At 51.4% G+C, this 27788-nt stretch overlaps 1 protein-coding gene across 1 annotated transcript; it reads right to left on the reverse strand.

Annotated features, from left to right (window-relative positions):
• Positions 1–544: 544 nt before the first annotated feature.
• On the reverse strand, positions 545–26652 carry vldlr (very low density lipoprotein receptor). The gene is given in 20 exon segments (XM_068745202.1): positions 545–1299; positions 2181–2350; positions 2436–2513; positions 8447–8563; positions 8566–8595; positions 8758–8899; positions 9098–9237; positions 10115–10233; positions 10313–10534; positions 10612–10783; positions 10982–11107; positions 11931–12050; positions 13489–13611; positions 13778–13900; positions 14373–14535; positions 16231–16439; positions 17834–17956; positions 19927–20049; positions 21039–21158; positions 26448–26652. Coding segments are annotated over 20 exon segments (2526 nt in total). The 5' UTR covers positions 26521–26652; the 3' UTR covers positions 545–1266.
• Positions 26653–27788: the final 1136 nt, after the last annotated feature.

Genomic DNA, 27788 nt, shown 5'->3' on the forward strand with positions numbered 1-27788 from the left:
AACTGAAATGAGCAACTTTTATTCAGCATTATATTAAATATGAGTCGATTATTGCAATTTGTGCCGCTCATACCTGTCCACAAGGCAACGACCTTATTCACAAAGTAATCAGAATAGTTGCCTATATCAGCTGGTTTGGTTAAAAACCTGCCTTCCGTCTCCACAAAGGAAGGGCTCCCAGTTTTATTTCATTTAACGATCTCCAGAGTACTTTTCCATCTTGTTTTGCAGCACTTGCTTTTATAATATTCCCTCTTTAATCTTTTATTCAATTTCACCACTTGGTTTCTCGATTGACTATTGGAACCCGTCTTCCACAGAACCCGATTCTGCTGATCGGAGACCAAGACGACGCTGAACCCATAAGATCTCTTGGAGACTCGTTCAACCACGGAGCTGGTCTGGATTCAACTCTTTCATAAGAGTGTTGTTAACAACCCTCATAAAAATGTTCATAAAAGTATTCAAAGCAGCCTCATATATTGGTACAATTCATGTTATTTACGTTCTAGTACTAGAACTCAAACAAGACGATGCAGAGCAATCAGGTTCTGGACAATGTTGATTTTAATTCAAGTGCTTTGCAAAGTTTCTCCACAGACAGAGCCTCAGGTTCTAGTCGCGTTCCTCCTCGGTATACAGTTCTAGAAAAGGCTCACAGCAACAGGACGAACGACAGCCTCACCAGATCCAGTTACAGGACTCGTCCGTCTGGCTTCTTGTTAAACACATTTTGTACAACGTGACACCATAGCAAAAAACTGTGCAAGTCAAATGTAGACAATCTTATTTACATGAGAAAGATTTCATCAAAGTGCATCGGAAGGATCCTGATCAGCGGTCGAGTCTGAAGGGTAACGGAAAAGGAACACGTTTACGTCTTCAGTAATACTGTTGGAGAAAAAGACAACTTGCATCCTAACTATGTTGATCTCAGTGAGCCGGAATCCCCCCCCAGCCTGAGGAGGGTCAGAAAGTCCCGCAGCGCAGAGGCTCAGGTTTAAATCCTGTCCAGCAGTCACGTCCTCTTTTCGGCTTCCCAGTTCAGTTTGAAAAGAGAAGCCCGTCAGGAAGCGTCTCCCGTTGTGGTCAGACCGTCAGGCAGCTAGCGATCCATGATGGAGGAGTCCAGCTCAGGAAGCGTCCCCTCGAAGACAAACCGGGGACAAACCAACGGCGTATTCGTGTACCGTCTGTCCCAGCCACACCCACAGTCGGATAACCATCACCATGGGAACGAGGAGGCTCCACAGGGGCATCCCACGATCACAAGTCATCTTCTGTGCTCACTATGGATATCTGCAGACGGACGGAGGGGAGACCGAACAGTGATTACCCTCCCCAAAGACCGGAACGCTACAGCCGGGGCAACAGGGAACATCCTGCACGCGGCATCCACTGGTACACATTTAAAATATACAACATGCATTCTACTACAGCTGAACTCGTACTGCACGAATACACAAACAGATTTTAACAAGCTTTGGTGTCCGAACACCCAAATACGCTTCGTTGGTTCCGTAGGAGGGAGACCATTTCTGTTTCAGCTGCTGAGCAGAGAAACGTGCAGCAAGTTCAGCACAAACCATCCCCAGAACAAACGCCGTCCCGGTTACAGAGAAGCAGAGACGTTTAATTCTTCTAGAGTTCAGCACAAACCATCCCCAGAACAAACGCCGTCCCGGTTACAGGGAAGCAGAGACATTTAATTCTTCTAGAGTTCAGCACAAACCATCCCCAGAACAAACGCCGTCCCGGTTACAGGGAAGCAGAGACGTTTAATTCTTCTAGAGTTCAGCACAAACCATCCCCAGAACAAACACCGTCCCGGTTACAGGGAAGCAGAGACATTTAATTCTTCTAGAGTTCAGCACAAACCATCCCCAGAACAAACACCGTCCCGGTTACAGGGAAGCAGGGACGTTCTGAGACAAACCCTTAAAGTTTCTGAACAACGTTCCGTCGCCGGAGAAACGGGAAAGATTGTTTCGCTGAAAGTTTTGGGTTGAGAACGGCGTCAGATTAAACGTGCAAATCGAGGTCCGACTACCGTATAAAACAAATCCGTCAACCGTTACCGTTGTCAGCCAGGAGGGGGCGACAGTGTGTCATTCCAGCTGACCCCTCCCGTGGGCGAGGGGCCCGAGCTCCATTGCCAAACGGAGACCCGATGGACTCACCGCTGGGTAGACGTGTCCCACATTGGCGCCGTGACGGGTGATGTCGATGTTGAGGTCTTCTTCTGTGGTTTTTAGGTAGACGGGGTTGTCAAAGTTCATGCTTTTCTGGTTCCTCAGCTGCCAGTTCCGCCACATCAGGTACCCCCCCGCCGCCGCCACCCCCAGCAGCACTGAAAGTGGACCCGCGTATTTAACCACGACACGTACACGCAGGTTAAACGAGTGTGTGTGCGTGTGTGCGTGCGCTCCACTCACAGACGGGCAGTATGGCCCAGGCAGCAGCAGAACCTCTGGCTGTGGCGTCCACCTGGATCGACGTGCTCACGTTAGCTTCTGAAACGCAACAGACGGCGGATTAGAAGCATCAGCAACCTTCAAGCCTCCACGGAGAAGCTCAGAGTAAAGACTCCCACGGGAAGCCCGGTCTGACCCGGAGTCACCCCGTACTCACGACGCCGCCCAACACGGTGACTTTCAGACCTCGCAGCGTCACCGAGAATCACGGAAAACAATTCAGCGCGAGAACCTTGAATGTAGGGAGTTATTCTGATAAAGAAAAGCCCAACCGTCCGTCAGCGGTCCTAAAGTCGAACGTCCAGCTTCACGCACAAGAACCGCCGGATGATCATCGTCCAGCGAGCGACCCCGAACCGACAGACGCTCCAGGTCAACCAACGGCCTCCAGCCATGCCGCATTCATGACGAGGCCGGCAGCGGCGCTTAGCGCTCTAAAACGACCGATTAGCCATCAGCTAGCGACCTGGGTGTTCATTTTAACCCTTCCAATAGTTAAACGGGGATAATCCATGGAGCTGAAGTCATTAAATTAATATTAAACTCAGCCCAGGGATGAACCTGCAGGAAGCAGAATCACCACGGCCTCCATTTGCAATCAGAGCAATCTGATAATGCTCAAGCAGCCCCGGGTCAGCCCCGGGTCAGCCCCGGGTCAGCCCCGGGTCAGCCACTTGTACGTCTGAGCGAACCCGCTCAGCTCTGCTGATCGGGCTGAACTTACAGAGACATCCAGACTTTGATCCTCAGCCTGACAGGAACCCAGCCAGCAACAGTGAGCCGGCGACACATGCGGGGTGTGCCCTGCCTCTCGCCCACAGCCAGCCCAGAGGCCCCAGAACCGTCGCAGACCACACTACTGAAGTCGTTCCTTCTGCAAAAGGTGGACGGACTTCAACCAATCACGGGCTGCAGGTTCGGAACTGGACTTTCCAGGTGACCTTCAAGACTTTTGCTGAAACTCCTCCCAGTAAGAGACGATCAGTTGCTAAATGATAGGATGAGATTCTTATAGGCATCATGTCATCACCGATCCCAGATGAACGATCGATCAGCAACAGATCAGTGATTGTGAAACTCGCTTCAGAGGAAACGAGCTCATTCACACCGTCTGAAGCTACAGGATCGATCAAAACCAGCATGTTAACGTTCCAGTTATGAGCAGAATGGATGTAGAAAGGTCCGCCCCCATGCGGAGAGGACTTTAGGTCAGGTCAGGACCCCCCCCCCCCCTGAAGCATCCTCAGCCTCTGAAGGCTGCTTTACGAGTCCTTCAGAGGCTGCTTCAAGCTTGAGGGGAAAAGTGCTGCATATTGCTTTTCCTTGCTGGGGGGGGGGGGGGTCTACTAGAGCGCAAACAGGCCAACCTTTGGTGACACGCCAGCCAGGAGGAAAGTGGAGGGGCTTTCAGCGAATGACAGCCCCCCCCCCCCCCCCCCCCCCACTTCTGTTGGGGACATCTTTCAGAAAGCAGAGCAGTCCAGCTGGGCAGACGCATGGTGGTGCAGCGTTGCCAGGGAGACGCTCCAGGGTGTCTGCACTACAAGCCCAATCAGGAGCGCAGCCACCGGGACCCCGCCCAACGGCGCTTCAGCGGAGGAAACTCCTCTGGAGCGTAGAAACGAGCTGCACGGTCCACAGAACGCCTTACCAGCGGATCACCGGATCCCTGGATCACCGGATCCCTGGAAGTCACGTGATCAAGTGCCTCAGCACATTTGAGCAGACTATTCCAGTTCTTCTCTCAACTACACACCGCAAGCAGAATACGAAACAAAGAAAGTGAACCGTGACTAAGGAAGCATCTCGCCTTCACTCAACCTTCAGAGTCATTTCCTTCACTTAACCTTCAGAGTCATTTCCTTCACTTACCCTTCAGAGTCATTTCCTTCACTTACCCTTCAGAGTCATTTCCTTCACTTAACCTTCAGAGTCATTTCCTTCACTTAACCTTCAGAGTCATTTCCTTCACTTAACCTTCAGAGTCATTTCCTTCACTTAACCTTTAGAGTCATTTCCTTCACTTAACCTTTAGAGTCATTTCCTTCACTTAACCTTCAGAGTCATTCCCTTCACTTAACCTTCAGAGTCATTTCCTTCACTTAACCTTCAGAGTCATTCCCTTCACTTACCCTTCAGAGTCATTTCCTTCACTTAACCTTCAGAGTCATTTCCTTCACTTAACCTTCAGAGTCATTTAGTTCACTTAACCTTCAGAGTCATTTCCTTCACTTAACCTTCAGAGTCATTTCCTTCACTTAACCTTCAGAGTCATTTCCTTCACTTAACCTTCAGAGTCATTTCCTTCACTTAACCTTCAGAGTCATTTCCTTCACTTAACCTTCAGAGTCATTTCCTTCACTTAACCTTCAGAGTCATTTCCTTCACTTACCCTTCAGAGTCATTTCCTTCACTTACCCTTCAGAGTCATTTCCTTCACTTACCCTTCAGAGTCATTTCCTTCACTTACCCTTCAGAGTCATTTCCTTCACTTACCCTTCAGAGTCATTTCCTTCACTTAACCTTTAGAGTCATTTCCTTCACTTAACCTTCAGAGTCATTTCCTTCACTTAACCTTCAGAGTCATTTCCTTCACTTAACCTTCAGAGTCATTTCCTTCACTTACCCTTCAGAGTCATTTCCTTCACTTACCCTTCAGAGTCATTTCCTTCACTTACCCTTCAGAGTCATTTCCTTCACTTACCCTTCAGAGTCATTTCCTTCACTTACCCTTCAGAGTCATTTCCTTCACTTACCCTTTAGAGTCATTTCCTTCACTTAACCTTCAGAGTCATTTCCTTCACTTAACCTTCAGAGTCATTTCCTTCACTTAACCTTCAGAGTCATTTCCTTCACTTAACCTTCAGAGTCATTTCCTTCACTTAACCTTCAGAGTCATTTCCTTCACTTAACCTTCAGAGTCATTTCCTTCACTTACCCTTCAGAGTCATTTCCTTCACTTACCCTTCAGAGTCATTTCCTTCACTTACCCTTCAGAGTCATTTCCTTCACTTACCCTTCAGAGTCATTTCCTTCACTTACCCTTCAGAGTCATTTCCTTCACTTACCCTTTAGAGTCATTTCCTTCACTTAACCTTCAGAGTCATTTCCTTCACTTAACCTTCAGAGTCATTTCCTTCACTTAACCTTCAGAGTCATTTCCTTCACTTAACCTTCAGAGTCATTTCCTTCACTTAACCTTCAGAGTCATTTCCTTCACTTAACCTTCAGAGTCATTTCCTTTACTTAACCTTCAGAGTCATTTCCTTTACTTAACCTTCAGAGTCATTTCCTTTACTTAACCTTCAGAGTCATTTCCTTCACTTAACCTTCAGAGTCATTTCCTTCACTTAACCTTCAGAGTCATTTCCTTTACTTTACTTATAATGAAGGCGAGCAGGAGTAAAAGAGTCCGACCGCGTTTACATGGACAAATTTAATCGGATTAAAAGCCTGATCAGAATACTAATGCCTCATGTACACGCCCAAGTCAGAATAGTCTGACCCGATCAAGCCGATTCCGCTCGCGAGGGGTGGTTTATGCCGATCGATAATGAGATCGGCGGATGAACACTTATTCCGAAGTGTCCGTGACGTCGGCCAGACGCACTTCAGTTATTCCCGGAGGCAGAGCGAGGTCCGGTGGACAGTGCAGCGCCATCTGGAGGAGCCAGCGCAAAGCAGCAGCACAAACGGGAACGATGTGCGGAATAACGCCGACATGTCAAGCAGAAAGGGGCGGAGCCACGTTTGGTCTACAACCGAAGTCGCTACGGCTTCTGCTACTTCCGGTACATTTGGTAAAATTGCACGTCAAAATAATTTATCCCGATCAAAAGCGTGATGCAGGAACACGCAAGTCCTTATCGGATCAATGAACACGAAATCAATGAAAATGTTGTCGACCCAGGAGAAGAGACATGGACGTAGTGAGGGAGGACATGAGAGTGGTTGGTGTTGGGGAGGACGATGCAAAGGACAGGACTAGAGGACGACCCAGGAGAAGAGACATGGACGTAGTGAGGGAGGACATGAGAGTGGTTGGTGTTGGGGAGGACGATGCAAAGGACAGGACTAGAGGACGACCCAGGAGAAGATACATGGACGTAGTGAGGGAGGACATGAGAGTGGCTGGTGTTGGGGAGGACGATGCAAAGGACAGGACTAGAGGACGACCCAGGAGAAGAGACATGGACGTAGTGAGGGAGGACATGAGAGTGGCTGGTGTTGGGGAGGACGATGCAAAGGACAGGGCTAGAGGACGACCCAGGAGAAGAGACATGGACGTAGTGAGGGAGGACATGAGAGTGGCTGGTGTTGGGGAGGACAATGCAAAGGACAGGACTAGAGGACGACCCAGGAGAAGAGACATGGACGTAGTGAGGGAGGACATGAGAGTGGCTGGTGTTGGGGAGGACGATGCAAAGGACAGGACTAGAGGACGACCCAGGAGAAGAGACATGGACGTAGTGAGGGAGGACATGAGTGGCTGGTGTTGGGGAGGACGATGCAAAGGACAGGACTAGAGGACGACCCAGGAGAAGAGACATGGACGTAGTGAGGGAGGACATGAGAGTGGCTGGTGTTGGGGAGGACGATGCAAAGGACAGGACTAGAGGACGACCCAGTAGAAGAGACATGGACGTAGTGAGGGAGGACATGAGTGGCTGGTGTTGGGGGGGACGATGCAGAGGACAGGGTGAGGTGGGGACCCCTGACTGAACAAGACGGTAACAGCAGCTACTTTACCTCCATTATCTCTCCGTCCTCCTATTGATAAACTCGGTGTTTGCAGTTAGTTCAGAGCTTTCTTGTCCCTCAAGGGGAAGTTTGCTTTGCAGCAGAGGACAACAACAACAACAACAACAACAACAGTAACACAATCACAATGCACAGGACGACATGGAACATGTAAAGTAAAGCAGTAAAAACAACCTTAAAAAAGAGACATAAATGTGTCCTCTCTGGGACGGAGGCCCTAATGAATGAAGTGCTGCTTAGCAGAGCAGACCAGTGAAGAACATTTATTGCACTCGAGACAAACGAAAATTTAAATCTGTTGCTCTTTATCCTGGGGAGCTTGTATCTCCGCCAGAGCGTAGGAGAGCAAACTCCTCCAAGAGAGGCTGATCCGAGCTGGACAGAACCGACCGTGCCTTTGGCGACACCTGCTGGTCAAAGATCTCAGCCGAGGAAAGCTGCTGTGAGCCGATGGCTTCACTCGCTACCTCCACAACGCTGGACAAACTGGTTTTGTTTTGCACTGAGGTTCCCATACCAGGAAATTATACTAAAAGTTAAAATGGACTCGATAAAAGATGTATAAAATAAGACCATCAAAGCTTTGTCCACATTAAAAGTGTTCAGTCTGCGCAGAAAGTAGAGTCTCTGCAGATTATATACAAGCTAGTTTAGGACATCACAGTAAATCCTCAAATGTCAAGCATTAACTGAAGGTCGATGGTCAGCATGAAACCGATGCTCATGAACGGTCCTGCGACGGAGGAAGGGAACTCTGATCACAGCAGCTCAGCCTCCAGCTAGCTGCTGGAACACCAACAGCTCATCAGGCGGGAAAACCGGTTCAGTGAAGCCGGCCATGCAGCAGGAGAAGCCTCTCGCCAAGGGGACGTCACAGCGCCACCTCCACGTGCAGCGAGGAGCTGCAGATTAACAATCCCTCAGTGCAGCAGCGAGGAGCTGCAGATTAACAATCCCTCAGTGCTTAATCCCACGCGGTGCAGCAGCGAGGAGCTGCAGATTAACAATCCCTCAGTGCAGCAGCGAGGAGCTACAGATTAACAATCCCTCAGTGCTTAATCCCACGCGGTGCAGCGGCGAGGAGCTGCAGATTAACAATCCCTCAGTGCTTAATCCCACCGTCCTCGTCCCACGACGCCTGAAGGCACCCCACAAGCTAACTGAACCCTTCAGCTGGGCTTGCTGCATGAGGCCTGAAGGGCCGGACTCACCGGGTCTGCAGCGCAGGCCGCCGTCAGCCGGCTCCTGGCCCTCGGGACACACGCAGGTGAACTTGGGGGAGTGCTGGTTGATTTGTGGTGCAGGTAGACACATGTAGCTGCAGCCCCGTCTGCACCTCCCCCCGCGCACCAGTTAGTTCCTGCAGAGGAGCAGACGGACCCGATGCCGAGCCGGTCACCGAGGCGGCGCACGCTCACAGCAAACACACAAAGATCCATCGAACTTCAACCTCAGCCAGCAAAAGCTGGAGCCACCGAGGTCGTCCGGCGGGTCAGAGCCCAACAACCAATCAGGCGCTTACCTGGCAGCTGGATCAACTCGTGGTATACGATGATGTCCTGCGGGTCGTTCAGGTTGCTCGCCAGCACCACGAGGTCGGAGCCAGAGAACTTGTTTGCTCCGTAGATCGCTTGAGTTTCACCGTCGGTCCAGAAAACGCGATCCTGGAGGCGACAGGAAATGGAACGTTTATTTTGTCATGAGCCACACAGCACGGCATCGGTACACCAGAGCGCATCGGGGGTTAACATCCGTCCTCAGCCCCCTTTGGGTCGGTCTGAAGCGTCCCTGTAAACGACCTGGATCTCCACGGACGTTTGACGTGACGCAGACAGACATCGTGCGAGGAAGCGATGCGGTACCTCAAACACAGCGAGGGCGAAGGGGTGCGCCAGGTACTCTGCAGACTGGAGTACTTTGTTCCTGTTGTCTCCATTCAGGTCGACGCTACAGAGCATGTGCAGCTTGGAGTCGACCCAGTACAGCCTGCCTTTGATCAGATCTGTGACAGGAAACGCATCCAGATCAAAGAACAGACGAAACGGAGAAACGGAAGCGCTAAACGTGAGGCGCTTTGAGCGGAAGGCAAGGTCGAGACTCTCTCTATTATCGGACATCTTGATAACCGGGGGGGGGGGGGGGGGGGGGTTCAAGGCTACACGAGTCTCCAGTCTAGTGCCCGCTGCAGAGCCGACAAAGCAAGCGTTGACGTGAAGATAAAAAGGGCATAATGGAATTTAACTGCACAAAACAAACGCACACGAGGTCCTCCGGGGGGCGACACGGATCAATCTAGTGACCGTCCAGAGGCCGATCACACTTCCAGCTGTTGCAATAAACAATCGCGTGGAAACCAACTTCTCGGTAACTTTCCGTTTTCCGTGATGCCCTTGAACGCAACACTGGGAACAGAGCGATCAGAGGAATTAACTGAAATACTCATTAATCCACACTGGAGGATCAATGAATGGATGTGGACCCCGACCCCGCCAGCCGCTGCCTTTAACCGGGTCAGTGATCAAAGCCGTGATATAGGATCCAATACTTGAGCAGAATTCTACCGACCGAACTCCAACCGTCACTTTTACTGAGCTCATAAATGTGGAGTGAAACCCCCCCCCCCCCCCCCCGAAGCTTTTAATCAGACGGTTGGCGATGGACCGGCCCAGGACCGGCCCTGGACCGGCCCAGGACCGGCCCGTTCTCACTCCAGGCCTGCAGCTGCCTGGAGTTCCATCCCCACCGGTCGGTTCACACGAGATTCCATGCTGGACGGTGAAAGCCGACCCGACTTCACTGCTGGGTCGAGTGATCACGAACAGGACACGGGCACGCCGTGCACGCCGTGCGAGCCATCCATCGAGTGGGGGCGGTCCTACCCAGCGCTATCCCATGAGGCCACTGCATGTCTGACGCCACCAGAACCTGTCTGTCCACTCCATTCATACCGGACTTCTCAATCTTGGCGGGCTCGCCCCAGTCAGACCAGTACATGAACCTGCAGGGCAGACAACGCAAACCATGAGCAACAATCGCACATCCCAACGGCGAACACACAAGCCCACGCCCCCACCCACCCAAACAGCGGGTCCACGGCTACGGACGCCGGCTCTCTGAGGCCTCTGAACAGAACTTTCTGCCTCGTTCCGTCGAGGCTGGCTACAGAAATGACTTTGGTGCCTCGGTCGGACCAGTACAGGTTCTTATGGATCCAGTCCACTGCAAGCCCCCCAGGAGTTTGGACGTCGTCTATCACTTTGCTGTGTGGCGCCGCCCCCCCCCGCCGGTCCAACATGGTGCTGGAAGGAACACAACGATTACCACACAGCAACCTGAGGACTCCCGCAGCGGGCGTGTGCCGTTCTGTGTGAACTACCTGTAGATGGCCTTCTGACCCAGGTCGGCCCAGAAGATGGTCTGCTGGTTAAAATCCGCATCCAGAGCCACCGCGTTCCTCTGCTGCTCCACGATCTGAGTGTACTCCTTCCGCTCCAGGCCCAGACGGCGGATGTCACGGCGGTTAGTGAAGATCAGGCAGGGCTCCTTACCTGAGGACAAGAAAGAATCTGAAGATCAGACACCAAAACGGACATCTGGTCACCTGCTCCATTCACTGATGCTCATCACCTCATGATCAGACCCCGCATGAACCCAGAAACTTGTTGGGAATGTGTGAGTACTGAGAACACCGTCGCCAGGGGGCTCATCCCCTACGCAAGCCGGCCCGGGTCCCCACCCAGACTCACCGACAGCCTTGCAGACGCCGGTGGTCTGATCCATCTGGTAGCCGTCGTGACATTCGCATTTGTATCCTCCTTTCAGGTTGATGCAGATCTGGCTGCAGATGCCAGGATTCAGACACTCGTTAATGTCTGCAGAGGAAGCAGGGTGGGGGAGGGGGTCGGACGTTTGTGAATCAACCCGCTACGACCGACACGGCTCAGCAGTCCCAACGCTCCATTGTTCAAAAGCTGGAGAGCAGCAGCCCGGTTTGAAGCTAAAGGTTCACCAAACTCGATTCAGACCCCCCCCCCTCCCCTTCCTGCATGCATATGTCCAACCCTACAGAAGGGTCTGCTTCACTCATTATGCTATCATTATGCATATCTGCTTTGAACTTTGCACTTCATTAGAATGGATACCAGAATTATGAATATTTAACAAGTGCAGCATTGAGCAGTACTCATCATACTCCGGCCGTTCTGGATTAGGCCCACCCTAACACATTTCTTTCTAACTTTCAGTTGGCAAGACGACGACCCCCCCCCCCCCCCCCCCCCAATAGTGGACACCTTAACGGATCACCCACTCACCAATCCCGCTTGGACTGAATCGGACTCAAGGAAACCTCTAGTTTAACGACTGAGGCTGCCTGAGATCACCTAAACCAGGACGATACTGCATCGGGAACACAAACTGCAGTGCAAATACACGCTGACACGCTGACGACGTTCACGCTGACGACGTTCACGCTGACGACGTTCACGCTGACGACGTTCACGCTGACGACGTTCACGCTGACGACCTCACGCTGACTTCACGCTGACGACGTTCACGCTGACGACGTTCACGCTGACGACGTTCACGCTGACGACGTTCACGCTGACGACGTTCACGCTGACGACGTTCACGCTGACGACGTTCACGCTGACGACGTTCACGCTGACGACGTTCACGCTGACGACGTTCACCTACCTCCGCAGGTCTTGCGGTCTATGAGCTGCAGTCCGGGCGTACAGTCGCACCCAAAGCCGATCACCATGTCTTTGCAGATGTGAGAGCAGCCGCCGTTGTTCATCAGACACTCGTTTTGATCTAAAGCAGAAACGGCCGTGTTGTAAATATTACAGGACGACCATCGTCATTAAAGCAGCCAGTTTATAAGTACTCTTATGTACTCATTTAAATGATCAGTTTCACGTGACAAAAATAAGAACTTCCAATAATCTGATGAGACCGTAAGACAGCCAGAACACCAAACTAATATTTAACAGTTTTAAATGTGTACAACAAACATTTCAGAGGAAAGCAGACGCATCAGATCTGAAGCTTTATCTTCAGATAACAGCGCCACACTCGTACTGGATTAGTTTACACGGTAGCACAGAGCATGCAGGCGGCCTTTATAGTGTCACCATAGCAACGCAACAGCAGCAAAAATAGACCGATTACATACAAATCAAAATCGCAACCCCTGGAATCCGTGTGCTTTCTGTAACCGTTGTGAAGAATATGCTAAATGTTCATTTGACTTAATCCTAACCTCGCTCTGAAGCGTCAGCTCGATATTTGATGTTTGTCAAACCTGCTGCACGACAACCATGAATGAAGCAAAGCCTTCACACAACATGCCGACAGGGTTCCGACAGGGTTCCGACAGGGTTCCGACAGGGTTCCGGCAGGGTTCCGACAGGGTTCCGACAGGGTTCCGGCAGGGTTCCGACAGGGTTCCAGATCAAACCAAATGACAGATCCCATCTCAACTTGTTTAAGCCAAACAGCCAAAATGCAAAAAATATACACGATCAACCCAACAAATGGGCAGTCTGAATACGAGCCAATGGGGGGGGGGGGGGGGGGGGGGTCCAGCACAGTAAGACTGGAAACTCACCCCATTTGTTGTTGGGATACCTCGCATCTCTACCCAATAATGACCACGAGCAAAGGTCAACACATATTTTGATACCCAGGTTTGCATACATAAATTAAAGAAACTTGCTGAATATATTAATTTAGTAGAGCAAATACTCTGGCTCTAGCAGCAGCCGAGCTTGTTGATCCATGAAAGAATTATTTTGAAGCAGTATTTGTTCTCCCTCATCTAAAGCCGTATGAGGAAATATTTGTGTTAAAAACATACAAAGAATGTGCAACAGTCACATCACGGACACTTCCTGCAGCACCGACGGTACCTGCTCAAGCATCGGGCCCCCATTTGGGAGCTGCTGCCCCCCACAGGCAGCATCAATGCACAGAACCGGCATGTTGAGAATTTAAACGGTGATATTTTGACAGCTACCAGGTGGAAACACTGGAGGGCGGTAGAATACCCCGGTTCAAACTCAAGATTACAGTACGAGGCACGAGGGTCCCGAGACCAGATGTTCCAGATGCTAACGCTAGCTGGCCGAGCACTGCCAGCGCGCTTCATTGCTCCGGTTCAGGTGTTCTCCACCTGCTGCGTTTCCATGGACGCGACTCAGGATGCATCCGGAGCAACAAGCAGACGACGGCATCCGTCTCAGCCACTCACTGCACTCCTTGACGGGTTCGTCGCTCCAGTCGGGACAGTCTCTGGCCTTGTTGCACACCTTGCTCATCTCGATGCACTCCCCGCTGCGACACTTGAACTTCTCCGGCCCGTTACACTGAGTCACTGCACAGAACCTGACAGGTTAGGTGCAGTCTAGACACGAGCATCAACCTTCCACTCCGTCAGTTCAGCCGTCCTGCACATCACATTCCCAACACCCAGCCATCCCACCAAGAGAACATTTGATCCAACGCTCAACCTCGCTGACAGCCGGAATGCGTGTACACACCGTTTCTGCAGTCGACTTCATCCGAGCCATCGGCGCAGTCTCTGAGCCCGTTGCACTGCCTGTTGCCCTGGATACAGCTTCCATCATCACATCTGAACTGATCGAGTCTGCAGGAACGCACAGCTGTCAAACAGACACAAGCGGCGAACGGACAGTTACACACGGGCAGAAACGAGACATGCCGTAGATCATCCGAACATCTAATCTACTCAGGCAGCTAGAAAGGAAACGTCCGACCGCAGCCACCGGCCCTTTTTATACGACCGGAAGTCCGGTTCAGGAACAAAAGCAAACTTCACTTTCCTGCACCTCGTGTTAACACGGAAGCACGTTGGCAGCAGATACAGGAAAGATTTCACCAACAGGGAAACGATGAAGAGAAACATCTCTTCATGACAAACGGAGAGGTTTGCTAACGCTTGCTGGAAAGCCTGGGCTAGGATGAAACACTGGGTCGCAGAGTACGCATCAAAAGAGGGCCAGCTCGTTTGACATTAACTCCAACCTTAGCTGGAAAATACAGACACTAAAACACCTTTTAAAAGTGAATGCAGTAACGACGCTGAAACGCGAGTGACCGCCGCTCTGTGCTTACGGCAATTGGCCTCATCGCTGCCGTCCTTGCAGTCCGAGTCGCCGTCGCACCTCCACTTCCTGTGGATGCACTCTCCAGAGAGGCACTGCATCTCATTGGGCGGGCACTTAGCCGGCGGCGTCGGTTGACGACCACAACGAGATGGCGACTCGTCAGACTGGTCCTGCACGGACAGATCAGGAAAACACGAACATGTTTCTGCACGGAGTCACGCCCGGAACATGAATACGTAACACCTTTATCTCCGGTATTTTGTTTCGCCTGAGATTTAGCACTAAAGATTTGGGTTCAAGGATTTTGACAAACAAATAGGCTTTTCAAGAGACGTGCAGTAACAACCGGAAACACAATATAAAAACCATTTACTCTTTGAATAACACGTGACCCGGGAACGAGAAACGACTCACTGCAGGGAGAACTGAGGTGCAGTTTGACAATAGAGTCTCACTTTCAACCAAATAAAGTCCGACTCTTGCAAGAGCAGATCAAGTCTGAGACTTGGTCTGCTCCAGCCAGTCAGTCCTGCACAGTTCTGCATCAGGTACAGGAACGCGTCTGGAAGAAATATCTCAATGTGACGCACACTGCAGAAAGTGCACGCGTGGTGCGTGCACGCAGCTGTGCGTAATGAATTTAGTTTTGCTTCCAGAGGCTTTTCTGACAGAAGAGGGACGCCGTCCTGCAGCAGTTGCTATTTTGACCAAAGTGTTTGGGAACCGCATGAAATACGGGACCTTCAAACAGCCGATAGAGCCTTAAGCTCCAACAGCGAGCACAGCCGCTCCCACCAGTTTGTTCTACCGTGATGGTGCTGAAGCGAAAACAACAGAGACAGTTAAGAGGCAAGGAGCAGAGCGGAACTCGCTGGATGGACCTGAGGCAGGTCAATAATGAGTGGGTGTTGTGAGCACTAAACGAGTAGAACAGGTGTGCATTTATTACAGGGAGAAGACAGCCCGCTTATTAAAAAGGGAGTGCAGCTGCAGCGTGGACAAAAGAGAATGCTCAGAATGCTGCTCCTCGTACTCGTTACAGAACGGCCATTTTAGGGCTGAAGACAGTGACTCTGTAGAGGCTATTGCCCAACAAGCGATCCTTCTTGGGTCTGGTGGATTCTTTCAGTTTTGAAACGTTCTCAATCTCAACTAGGAAACGACAATCAGAGACTGCAGACCCCGCCTCCAATAGACTATTGGATCTTGTGAGACAGTAAACAGGGCTTCCGGATCAGAGGGGCCAAACCTGCTCTAGCTTGCTGCTCCGGAACGTACAACAAGACTCCTTCTGGACTCTTTTTCCCATCATGCCATTCATGTCCCTCCCTCTTAAAGTGGCAGTTTACAGCACAGGCACAATTCCAGATGTAAAAATAATTCTAGAATCTGGATCCAGATCCGGATCAACGCCATCCTCGGGGAGGACCGAGCCACAGACAGAGCCTTGCTTGTGTAAAAGTTTCAAGTCGATTGGGTTACTAGTTTTTGAGTTATGCGCCCGGACAGACAAACAAACAGACAGACAGACAGAAAAACGCGCCCAATATCAATACCCTCACCTCCCCTTCGGCGAGGGTAATGAAGACGAAACGCCGGTTACTCTCATTGAAGCGCTTTAACATCAGGACCGGTTACATACAGGCTTTGGAGGGGAGCATAGCATAAAGCAGCATCCAATGAAACCTGCTGCCATCAAAGATCATGTGACCATAAACAGGGCGTGGCCACAATTCACCAGGCGTAGTTCCTCTGCAACCATTTTATTCTCACCTATATATGGCCCTTAATTCTAAGTTTTAACACTAGAGTGTGTGTGTGTGTGTGTGTGTGTGCGTGTGTGTGTGTGCGTGCGTGTGTCTTACATGGCAGTCGACGTCATCGTCACACACCCAGCTGGCAGGGATACAGGAAGCGTTTCCACACTGGAACTGACTGGGACCACAGGAGGACGGCACACACTCCACCTCGTCAGAGCCGTCGCCACAGTCGTCCTCGCCGTTGCACACAAAGTTACGGGAGACGCACCGGCCGCTGGCGCACGTGAACTCGTTTGGCACACAGGTGACTTTATCTGGATCATTGGTCGGGCACAGGAGACGACGGACACCAGTTACTGAACGCGCTAGACCGTACGAATCATTCCACATAAAGCGTAGAACGAACCACGATCCAGAGTATTCATCCTACAGACAATGAACCCTTCAGAGTACTCAGTACTTCAGATTGCTTTCCTACTGGAGTTACTGCAGGCTCGTTAGGAAACTCAGGCGTTCATACTATGGAGTGTGAGGAAGACTAGTCTTTGACCACGGATACCCCCCCCACACACACACCAGACTTGGAAGTGCCTCCCACTCAGGACGAGCTTGAAAACGGATGCTGGATCATGGTGGAAACAGGATTTGAGACTAAGGGTGCGTTCCCACTGCGCCAAGAGGACTCGGTTCCTTTGGGAGCAAATTCCTGCATTTATAATTCGCTGGAAGGTCTGCGTTTCTTCATGGAACGAACTTTCTGAGCAGCGTTGCGTGGCTAAAAAGGGCGCTCGTCGATTGGACAAAGTAGAAGGGGAAGTCCCGCCCTCTCCCACGTTTTTTTTTGAGTGCGCCGTTACGGCCGCTGCTCACTCAAGGAGGGAATCTCATTTAGTTCTGGCCTAAATCATAAATGTTACACAACGCTAGTCGTTTCAACAAACACAAAGTCTCCGGCTCAGTTCAAAACGGAATGAGAAACTACCGCTGCCGAACAGCTGATTCTCCGCTCCGCGCCGGACTGTTAAAGCGCCGTGGAGAAGTCGCGTCAGTTACCGGTGATGCGTAGCTGGTACTGAAATATATTAAAGTATTAGAACGCATATTTAGTTAATGAAATCTACACACATTTCGCCACTTTTATTTTTTTTGGAGCAGCTTGGAGTGCTCGCTGTACTTCCTCTTCCGGAGACGCACCGCGTAGCGTCACTACGTCACTACGTACGTTGCTCCCTCCTTTGCTCCGCCCAAAGGGACCGAGACCCTCCTTTTCAGGCGGACTTTTTTGATCCTCTCCAGAGTCCGGACGCGCATTCCCACTGGCCCAAACGGAGCAAATTACCCGAGAAAAGGAACTCTGGTCCGTTTAAAAAGGGAGCAAACTGCGCAGTGGGAATGCACCCTAAATGGATTAACTGGAACCAAAATAATCATGCAAATCCTTGATTTGGCTGCACAGCCAGCAACTTCAAATTTACAATGACTGAATCTGTACGGGGGGTGGCACAGTGGCGTAGTGGTTAGCGCTGTCGCCTCAAGAGGTACCGGGTTTGAATCCCATCTGTGCGGAGTTTGTTTGCTCCCCCCCCCCATCCAGAAACAAGCAAAATCAGGCGCGTTGGTGACACTGAATCGCCGTAAGGCATGTCCTACCCAGGCGTGGCAGACGTGCACCTAACCGTGCCGGGGCACCCGTCGCATGTCCACCCACCACAGCTGGCCTCGTCCTGCCCGTTCTCACAGTCCTCCTCCCCGTCACATCTCCAGGAGGTTGGGATACACTGACTGGACTCCGCACCGCAGCTGTCCTCATTCCGACGACACGTTTTCATGTCTGCGTGGGCAAAGACGACAGTTTCATGTTCCCCTTCCTCTGGCTCCACGTTTGATGCGTCAAGCTTTCTATTTGAGGAACACAAGTATGTACGGGTACTTTGAGTAGCAGGAAACCCAAGAGCAGTTCAAGTAACGACACGTCAAACATGCAAAATGTGGCCCGGGTGTTGGAAATGGCACAAACTGCAATCAATATTTGCACCGCCCAGTCCCCTTTAAAGCCTTTCCCACACATGAACTGAAATCAGGAGTAATTTAACATCTAGTTCACCTTTGAACACTAATTAGATCAGTACAGAACTTTCTGCTAAATTTAAAGTTCGGTTTGCTTACAATTAGACCGATACGACGTGGCCGAATGTTTTGAGGCTTGCCAGCGGCAACACGAGACTGTCTGGGCTCTGCCAATGGTGAGCAGAAAGGAGAGCCTCTGCAAAGAGCAAATGGACCCCCGTAGCATGACCACGCACGCAACCGTCAAGACTTTCCCCAGGCCACAGAACCGGTGAGGTCGCTTCTTCACAGCCCACCCTGCTCACAGCACGCCAGCGTAACGGACCAGAACCGTTACACACCGGCGCCTCAGCAACGCTCGTTTAGCGCAGTCCCTCACTGATCCGAACAGATCTCATTTTAATGGCGTCATTCCAGTCATGCTGAAAGTAACATCAGTTGATTCTTCAAAAAGATCCAAGCAATCAATAACTACCGTATTTTCATGACCTTATGGCGCACCTGCTGATTCGGCGCTGTGTCATTAACGTCTGATTTTTCGGTATTTCAAACATACAAAGGACGCACGGCTCAAAAGGCGCCGGCATGATAGCTGCGCAAAATAAAGCAGGAGCAAAACTGAGTTTGGTACTCGCATCTCTAATCGTCATCAATCAAACCCATCAAAGTCCTCATCCTCTGTTTCTGCATTGAACAGCTGCGCTAGATCTCCATCAAACATGCCGGGTTCCCGTTCTTCATCACCCGAGTCACTTTCCGTGCCGTGCGGCGCCTCGGAAACGAAGCCGGCTTCTGCGAAGGCTCGAACAACAACGCTAGCAGACAGTTAGCCCTAGCATCTACCCTCCATTCACACATTGTGGCGTAACTCGCCCGGCGCTGCGCTGCCTTCCACTCTGCATCCGTCGCCCAACTCAGCCCGCAGTTTAACGTTGAACGGATGGAGCCCTTTGGTCAATCCACCCGGGATGGTGACGCATCCTGACTATAATACTATGGTGAAGGACAGCACCGGTACGCATCGCTCCGCGAGGCTCCTGACTATAATACTATGTTGAAGGACAGCACCGGTACGCATCGCTCCGCAAGGCCCCTGACTATAATACTATGGCGAAGGACAGCACCGGTACGCATCGCTCCGCGAGGCTCCTAACTATAATACTATGTTGAAGGACAGCACCGGTACGCATCGCTCCGCGAGGCTCCTGACTATAATACTATGTTGAAGGACAGCACCGGTACGCATCGCTCCGCAAGGCCCCTGACTATAATACTATGGCGAAGGACAGCACCGGTACGCATCGCTCCGCGAGGCCCTTGACTATAATACTATGGTGAAGGACAGCACCGGTACGCATCGCTCCGCGAGGCCCCTGACTATAATACTATGGTGAAGGACAGCACCGGTACGCATCGCTCCGCGAGGCCCCTGACTATAATACTATGGTGAAGGACAGCACCGGTACGCATCGCTCCGCGAGGCCCCTGACTATAATACTATGGCGAAGGACAGCACCGGTACGCATCGCTCCGCGAGGCTCCTGACTATACTATGGTGAAGGACGTTGCCGTGGCATCCTCTCCTGCGGCCGCCTTACGGCACGTTCTGAAGAAGGTCTAAGACTTTTAGGCGCGCCTTACGGTGGTGAATACGGTACTCAAGCCTGAAAAGCATTGAATCGATCCCAGCCGAGGCGAACGCTAAATCTCCCGTTCTGAAGGGAAGGCACTCACCGCAGACTTGCCGACCCTCATCCGAGCCGTCGTCGCAGTCCTGGTCCCCGTCGCAGTTCCAGCGCTTCGGGACACACTGGCCGTTATCGCAGACGAACTCCGTCTCTGCACAAGTCTTCCTCACTGGAGCGACAGACAGACAGACAACCCTCGTGTCCCTCATTGAAACATCTCGCATTAATTCAAAGAGGACAAATGAAGAACCAATAAATCAGTCTGGTCCTCATTTGCAGGAAAGATGAAGCGAGAAATTCAAAATGTGAAGCAGCAGAAACCCGGTGAAGGAAACGGATCGTTAGTTTGTCCTGGATTATTTAACCAGACTCAAACGGTACGTCTCCAAGTGCAACAGGAACCATTTATTCTGAAGAGATTCCAGCGCATCCTCTTCCTGCAAGACCTCTTCATTGATGGGGCTCTTCCCTCTGAAGCCCCCTGAAGGGGGGCAAGTGTCCATCTTTGCTCCCTCCCTCCTCGCCTTGAGCCCACTCGTTTCCTTCTTGTTCTTTCCTGGCCCAGATGGACGGCAACAAAAGGACGATGTGAAACACACGCTGCACCGTTTCCATGTTTAGCTGCTTGCTTCCCTCGGCCAGACCATTCGGTCCCGGGGGTGTTGGGAAAGCCGCCGCTGGGGCCGGGCCAACACGCCGGGCCCCGGCGGGCGTGTGACGGTGTGTCCGAGGCGTGCCGACTACCCCACGCCGCCACCGACCTTTAACACGCTTCTGCTTTCTGCAGTGAGGCTTCTCATGTTCTCTCTATTATGATCAGCGATCGCGTACTCCTCTAGACCGCCCACAAATATGGCCGGCAGCGTTGCATTGTGGGATACCATTACGTAAAGGACAAACCCCTCTATAGGAGAATCAGCTGACTTCAAACAAGACTCATGTTCTCATGACTTCACTTGCAGCTCAAAGCCGAAGGCCGAGGAGCAGCCGGAGCAAAAGTGAAGACGGTCCACGAGGAAAACATCGGGATCACCGATAATCGAGACTCCTCCCCCCTCAGGTACCCTCTGGGAGCTCTGCATCCTCCAGTTTTTCTGGAAGAGCAGCTGCTGTGTCCAGGGAGCTTCCGTTCCGAGCCCCACGGGGCGTCGAACTCACCACAGGAGTCTTCGTCGCTGCCGTCGGCGCAGTCCTCGTCACCGTCGCACCGCCAGACCGACAGGATGCAGCGGCCGTTCCCACACCGGAACTGGCTGTCCTCACAGCCCGGCCCGGAAGCTAGAGGCGGGATCAAAGGATCATTTCATCAGCTCAGTCACCAGCTCGACACGCCCCCGTTCGGAGCGGGGCAAAAACGGTTTCATAACGGAGAACACCCGATCGCCTCCGTCCATAACCTGACCTCTCCGTTTAAATAACGTTAAGCTAAACATTTGAGCTCCGGAGACGCCCAGCGCCGTCTGGAACCGGGTCGGGTTGAGCTCCACCGTAATACGACTGATGCACAAGACGGGGGCGCGACCCGGTCAGGAGAACCACAGCTGATCAGACCAAGTATATGCCCCCCCCCCCTTAATTACTTAGAGCCCTGCCTATGCTGCCGGACTGAACTGGCATGGTGCTTATTCTGATGGAGTTCAGCGAGGCACTAAGGATTGATGAGGCGCGCACGGACTCCGACCGAGGCGTGCACGGACTCCGACCGAGGCGTGCACGGACTCCGACCGAGGCGTGCACGGACTCCGACCCGCTCTAGTTTTGAATGCCGATCTACCTGGAGAACCAAACCCCTGCACGCACCTTACAGATGCTTTAGGTCATCCAGACCCAAACATTCTAGATCAGAACCGATGCAGACCTCATCCAGACCCAAACATTCCAGATCAGAACCGATGCAGACCTCATCCAGACCCAAACATTCCAGATCAGAACCGATGCAGCCCTCATCCAGACCCAAACATTCCAGATCAGAACCGATGCAGCCCTCATCCAGACCCAAACATTCCAGATCAGAACCGATGCAGCCCTCATCCAGACCCAAACATTCCAGATCAGAACCGATGCAGCCCTCATCCAGACCCAAACATTCCAGATCAGAACCGATGCAGACCTCATCCAGACCCAAACATTCCAGATCAGAACCGATGCAGCCCTCATCCAGACCCAAACATTCCAGATCAGAACCGATGCAGCCCTCATCCAGACTCAAACATTCCAGATCAGAACCGATGCAGACCTCATCCAGACCCAAACATTCCAGATCAGAACCGATGCAGCCCTCATCCAGACCCAAACATTCCAGATCAGAACCGATGCAGCCCTCATCCAGACCCAAACATTCCAGATCAGAACCGATGCAGCCCTCATCCAGACCCAAACATTCCAGATCAGAACCGATGCAGACCTCATCCAGACCCAAACATTCCAGATCAGAACCGATGCAGACCTCATCCAGACCCAAACATTCCAGATCAGAACCGATGCAGCCCTCATCCAGACCCAAACATTCCAGATCAGAACCGATGCAGCCCTCATCCAGACCCAAACATTCCAGATCAGAACCGATGCAGCCCTCATCCAGACCCAAACATTCCAGATCAGAACCGATGCAGCCCTCATCCAGACCCAAACATTCCAGATCAGAACCGATGCAGCCCTCATCCAGACCCAAACATTCCAGATCAGAACCGATGCAGACCTCATCCAGACCCAAACATTCCAGATCAGAACCGATGCAGCCCTCATCCAGACCCAAACATTCCAGATCAGAACCGATGCAGCCCTCATCCAGACCCAAACATTCCAGATCAGAACCGATGCAGCCCTCATCCAGACCCAAACATTCCAGATCAGAACCGATGCAGCCCTCATCCAGACCCAAACATTCCAGATCAGAACCGATGCAGCCCTCATCCAGACCCAAACATTCTAGATCAGAACCGATGCAGCCCCCATCCAGACCCAAACATTCCAGATCAGAACCGATGCAGACCTCATCCAGACCCAAACATTCCAGATCAGAACCGATGCAGCCCTCATCCAGACCCAAACATTCCAGATCAGAACCGATGCAGCCCTCATCCAGACCCAAACATTCCAGATCAGAACCGATGCAGCCTCATCCAGACCCAAACATCCTAGATCAGAACCGATGCAGCCCTCATCCAGACCCAAACATTCCAGATCAGAACCGATGCAGCCCTCATCCAGACCAAAACATTCCAGATCAGAACCGATGCAGCCCTCATCCAGACCCAAACATTCCAGATCAGAACCGATGCAGCCCTCATCCAGACCCAAACATTCCAGATCAGAACCGATGCAGCCCTCATCCAGACCCAAACATTCCAGATCAGAACCGATGCAGCCCTCATCCAGACCCAAACATTCCAGATCAGAACCGATGCAGCCCTCATCCAGACCCAAACATTCCAGATCAGAACCGATGCAGCCCTCATCCAGACCCAAACATTCCAGATCAGAACCGATGCAGCCCTCATCCAGACCCAAACATTCCAGATCAGAACCGATGCAGCCCTCATCCAGACCCAAACATTCCAGATCAGAACCGATGCAGCCCTCATCCAGACCCAAACATTCCAGATCAGAACCGATGCAGACCTCATCCAGACCCAAACATTCCAGATCAGAACCGATGCAGACCTCATCCAGACCCAAACATTCCAGATCAGAACCGATGCAGCCCTCATCCAGACCCAAACATTCCAGATCAGAACCGATGCAGCCCTCATCCAGACCCAAACATTCCAGATCAGAACCGATGCAGCCCTCATCCAGACCCAAACATTCCAGATCAGAACCGATGCAGCCCTCATCCAGACCCAAACATTCCAGATCAGAACCGATGCAGCCCTCATCCAGACCCAAACATTCCAGATCAGAACCGATGCAGCCCTCATCCAGACCCAAACATTCTAGATCAGAACCGATGCAGCCCCCATCCAGACCCAAACATTCCAGATCAGAACCGATGCAGACCTCATCCAGACCCAAACATTCCAGATCAGAACCGATGCAGCCCTCATCCAGACCCAAACATTCCAGATCAGAACCGATGCAGCCCTCATCCAGACCCAAACATTCCAGATCAGAACCGATGCAGCCTCATCCAGACCCAAACATCCTAGATCAGAACCGATGCAGCCCTCATCCAGACCCAAACATTCCAGATCAGAACCGATGCAGCCCTCATCCAGACCAAAACATTCCAGATCAGAACCGATGCAGCCCTCATCCAGACCCAAACATTCCAGATCAGAACCGATGCAGCCCTCATCCAGACCCAAACATTCCAGATCAGAACCGATGCAGCCCTCATCCAGACCCAAACATTCCAGATCAGAACCGATGCAGCCCTCATCCAGACCCAAACATTCCAGATCAGAACCGATGCAGCCCTCATCCAGACCCAAACATTCTAGATCAGAACCGATGCAGCCCCCATCCAGACCCAAACATTCCAGATCAGAACCGATGCAGACCTCATCCAGACCCAAACATTCTAGATCAGAACCGATGCAGCCCTCATCCAGACCCAAACATTCCAGATCAGAACCGATGCAGCCTCATCCAGACCCAAACATCCTAGATCAGAACCGATGCAGCCCTCATCCAGACCCAAACATTCCAGATCAGAACCGATGCAGCCCTCATCCAGACCAAAACATTCCAGATCAGAACCGATGCAGCCCTCATCCAGACCCAAACATTCCAGATCAGAACCGATGCAGCCCTCATCCAGACCCAAACATTCCAGATCAGAACCGATGCAGCCCTCATCCAGACCCAAACATTCCAGATCAGAACCGATGCAGCCCTCATCCAGACCCAAACATTCCAGATCAGAACCGATGCAGCCCTCATCCAGACCCAAACATTCCAGATCAGAACCGATGCAGCCCTCATCCAGACCCAAACATTCCAGATCAGAACCGATGCAGCCCTCATCCAGACCCAAACATTCCAGATCAGAACCGATGCAGCCCTCATCCAGACCCAAACATTCCAGATCAGAACCGATGCAGACCTCATCCAGACCCAAACATTCCAGATCAGAACCGATGCAGCCCTCATCCAGACCCAAACATTCCAGATCAGAACCGATGCAGCCCTCATCCAGACCCAAACATTCCAGATCAGAACCGATGCAGCCTCATCCAGACCCAAACATCCTAGATCAGAACCGATGCAGCCCTCATCCAGACCCAAACATTCCAGATCAGAACCGATGCAGCCCTCATCCAGACCCAAACATTCCAGATCAGAACCGATGCAGCCCTCATCCAGACCCAAACATTCCAGATCAGAACCGATGCAGCCCTCATCCAGACCCAAACATTCCAGATCAGAACCGATGCAGCCCTCATCCAGACCCAAACATTCCAGATCAGAACCGATGCAGCCCTCATCCAGACCCAAACATTCCAGATCAGAACCGATGCAGACCTCATCCAGACCCAAACATTCCAGATCAGAACCGATGCAGACCTCATCCAGACCCAAACATTCCAGATCAGAACCGATGCAGCCCTCATCCAGACCCAAACATTCTAGATCAGAACCGATGCAGCCCTCATCCAGACCCAAACATTCTAGATCAGAACCGATGCAGACCTCATCCAGACCCAAACATTCCAGATCAGAACCGATGCAGCCCTCATCCAGACCCAAACATTCCAGATCAGAACCGATGCAGACCTCATCCAGACCCAAACATTCCAGATCAGAACCGATGCAGCCCTCATCCAGACCCAAACATTCCAGATCAGAACCGATGCAGCCCTCATCCAGGCCCAAACATTCCAGATCAGAACCGATGCAGACCTCATCCAGACCCAAACATTCCAGATCAGAACCGATGCAGCCCTCATCCAGACCCAAACATTCTAGATCAGAACCGATGCAGACCTCATCCAGACCCAAACATTCCAGATCAGAACCGATGCAGACCTCATCCAGATCAGAAACATTCCAGATCAGAACCGATGCAGACCTCATCCAGACCCAAACATTCCAGATCAGAACCGATGCAGAAGACAAAGCATCAAACAAACTCCAGAAATAAAGTGGACAAATCAAAATCTGTGGACCTTTGATCATTCCGGTTTAAGACCTAGCGGTACCACCAACCTATTTTAGCACCGCTTTACAACCGACCGGCAAGGTTCCGAACACCGTCCAGAACCAGCCCTGATTGGGATCACCTGTACGGCGCTAATTGGCTGCCAAAGGCCGGAACACGACCCACCGTGTTTCCGTCTCCCTGCCGCCCCTCCCCCTCCCGACCCCCGCTCCAAGAATAAAGACATAAATTAATGACTGAGAATCAAAGTGTTAGCTAGCCAGCCCCCCCAGGCGCGCAGCGTTAGCTAGCCAGCCCCCCAGGAGCAGCCCGGACAGGTGCGCAGCGTTAGCTAGCCAGCCCCCCAGGAGCAGCCCGGACAGGTGCGCAGCGTTAGCTAGCCAGCCCCCCAGGAGCAGCCCGGACAGGTGCGCAGCGCGGCAGCGTTAGCTAACCTCACCGAACACGCAGCGCGTGAGACTCACCGTGAGCGCCGGCGCTTTGAAGCAGACGCAGTAACAGAGGCAGGAGGAGCACCCCCGCGGCGGACGCGACCATCTCGAGCAGCTAGCTGCGCTCGCGGGCTGCCTCTCTGCGGTCCTTGCGGGCTCGCGCCGGCCTGCTGGGTCTTCGGCTTTCGGGATTCACGCGCAACAAACACACGCACGGACACGCTGTGCTAAACAGAGCGGCCGCTTCTACTGACGTCACCGACTGAGCAGGGAGGAGCGGCGCGACGGTGGCCGCTGCGCCTTTTGACCGCGCGCTGAGGGGGCGGGGCCGCGCTCTCCCCCAGCTGAATGCCACTTCCCCAAATTAAAGCTAATGAGCGTTAAAGAAGGTTAACCCTTCCCTAGCCGCGATAGATCGATAGATAGATGGATGATGATGATGATGAATATATTTATTAGATAGAATGTTAGGGTACAAGTACAGTCACACAGTAGCATGTATTACAGTACAAATACAGTCAAACAGTAGCATGTATTACAGTACAAGTACAGTCTAACAGTAGCATGTATTACAGTACAAGTACAGTCAAACAGTAGCATGTATTACAGTACAAATACAGTCTAACAGTAGCATGTATTACAGTACAAGTACAGTCTAACAGTAGCATGTATTACAGTACAAATACAGTCTAACAGTAGCATGTATTACAGTACAAATACAGTCTAACAGTAGCATGTATCACAGTACAAGTACAGTCTAACAGTAGCATGTATTACAGTACAAATACAGTCTAACAGTAGCATGTATTACAGTACAAGTACAGTCACACAGTAGCATGTATTACAGTACAAGTAGAGTCACACAGTAACATGTATTACAGTACAAGTACAGTCTAACAGTAGCATGTATTACAGTACAAGTACAGTCAAACAGTAGCATGTATTACAGTACAAATACAGTCACACAGTAGCATGTATTACAGTACAAGTAGAGTCACACAGTAGCATGTATTACAGTACAAGTACAGTCTAACAGTAGCATGTATTACAGTACAAATACAGTCTAACCGTAGCATGTATTACAGTACAAATACAGTCTCACAGTAGCATGTATTACAGTACAAATACAGTCTAAACGTAGCATGTATTACAGTACAAATACAGTCTCACAGTAGCATGTATTACAGTACAAATACAGTCTAACAGTAGCATGTATTAGAGTACAAATACAGTCTAACCGTAGCATGTATTACAGTACAAATACAGTCTAACAGTAGCATGTATTACAGTACAAATACAGTCTAACCGTAGCATGTATTACAGTACAAATACAGTCTCACAGTAGCATGTATTACAGTACAAATACAGTCTTAT

Source organism: Brachionichthys hirsutus, chromosome 11 (genome assembly GCF_040956055.1).
Source record: "Brachionichthys hirsutus isolate HB-005 chromosome 11, CSIRO-AGI_Bhir_v1, whole genome shotgun sequence".
Lineage (NCBI taxonomy): Eukaryota > Metazoa > Chordata > Actinopteri > Lophiiformes > Brachionichthyidae > Brachionichthys > Brachionichthys hirsutus.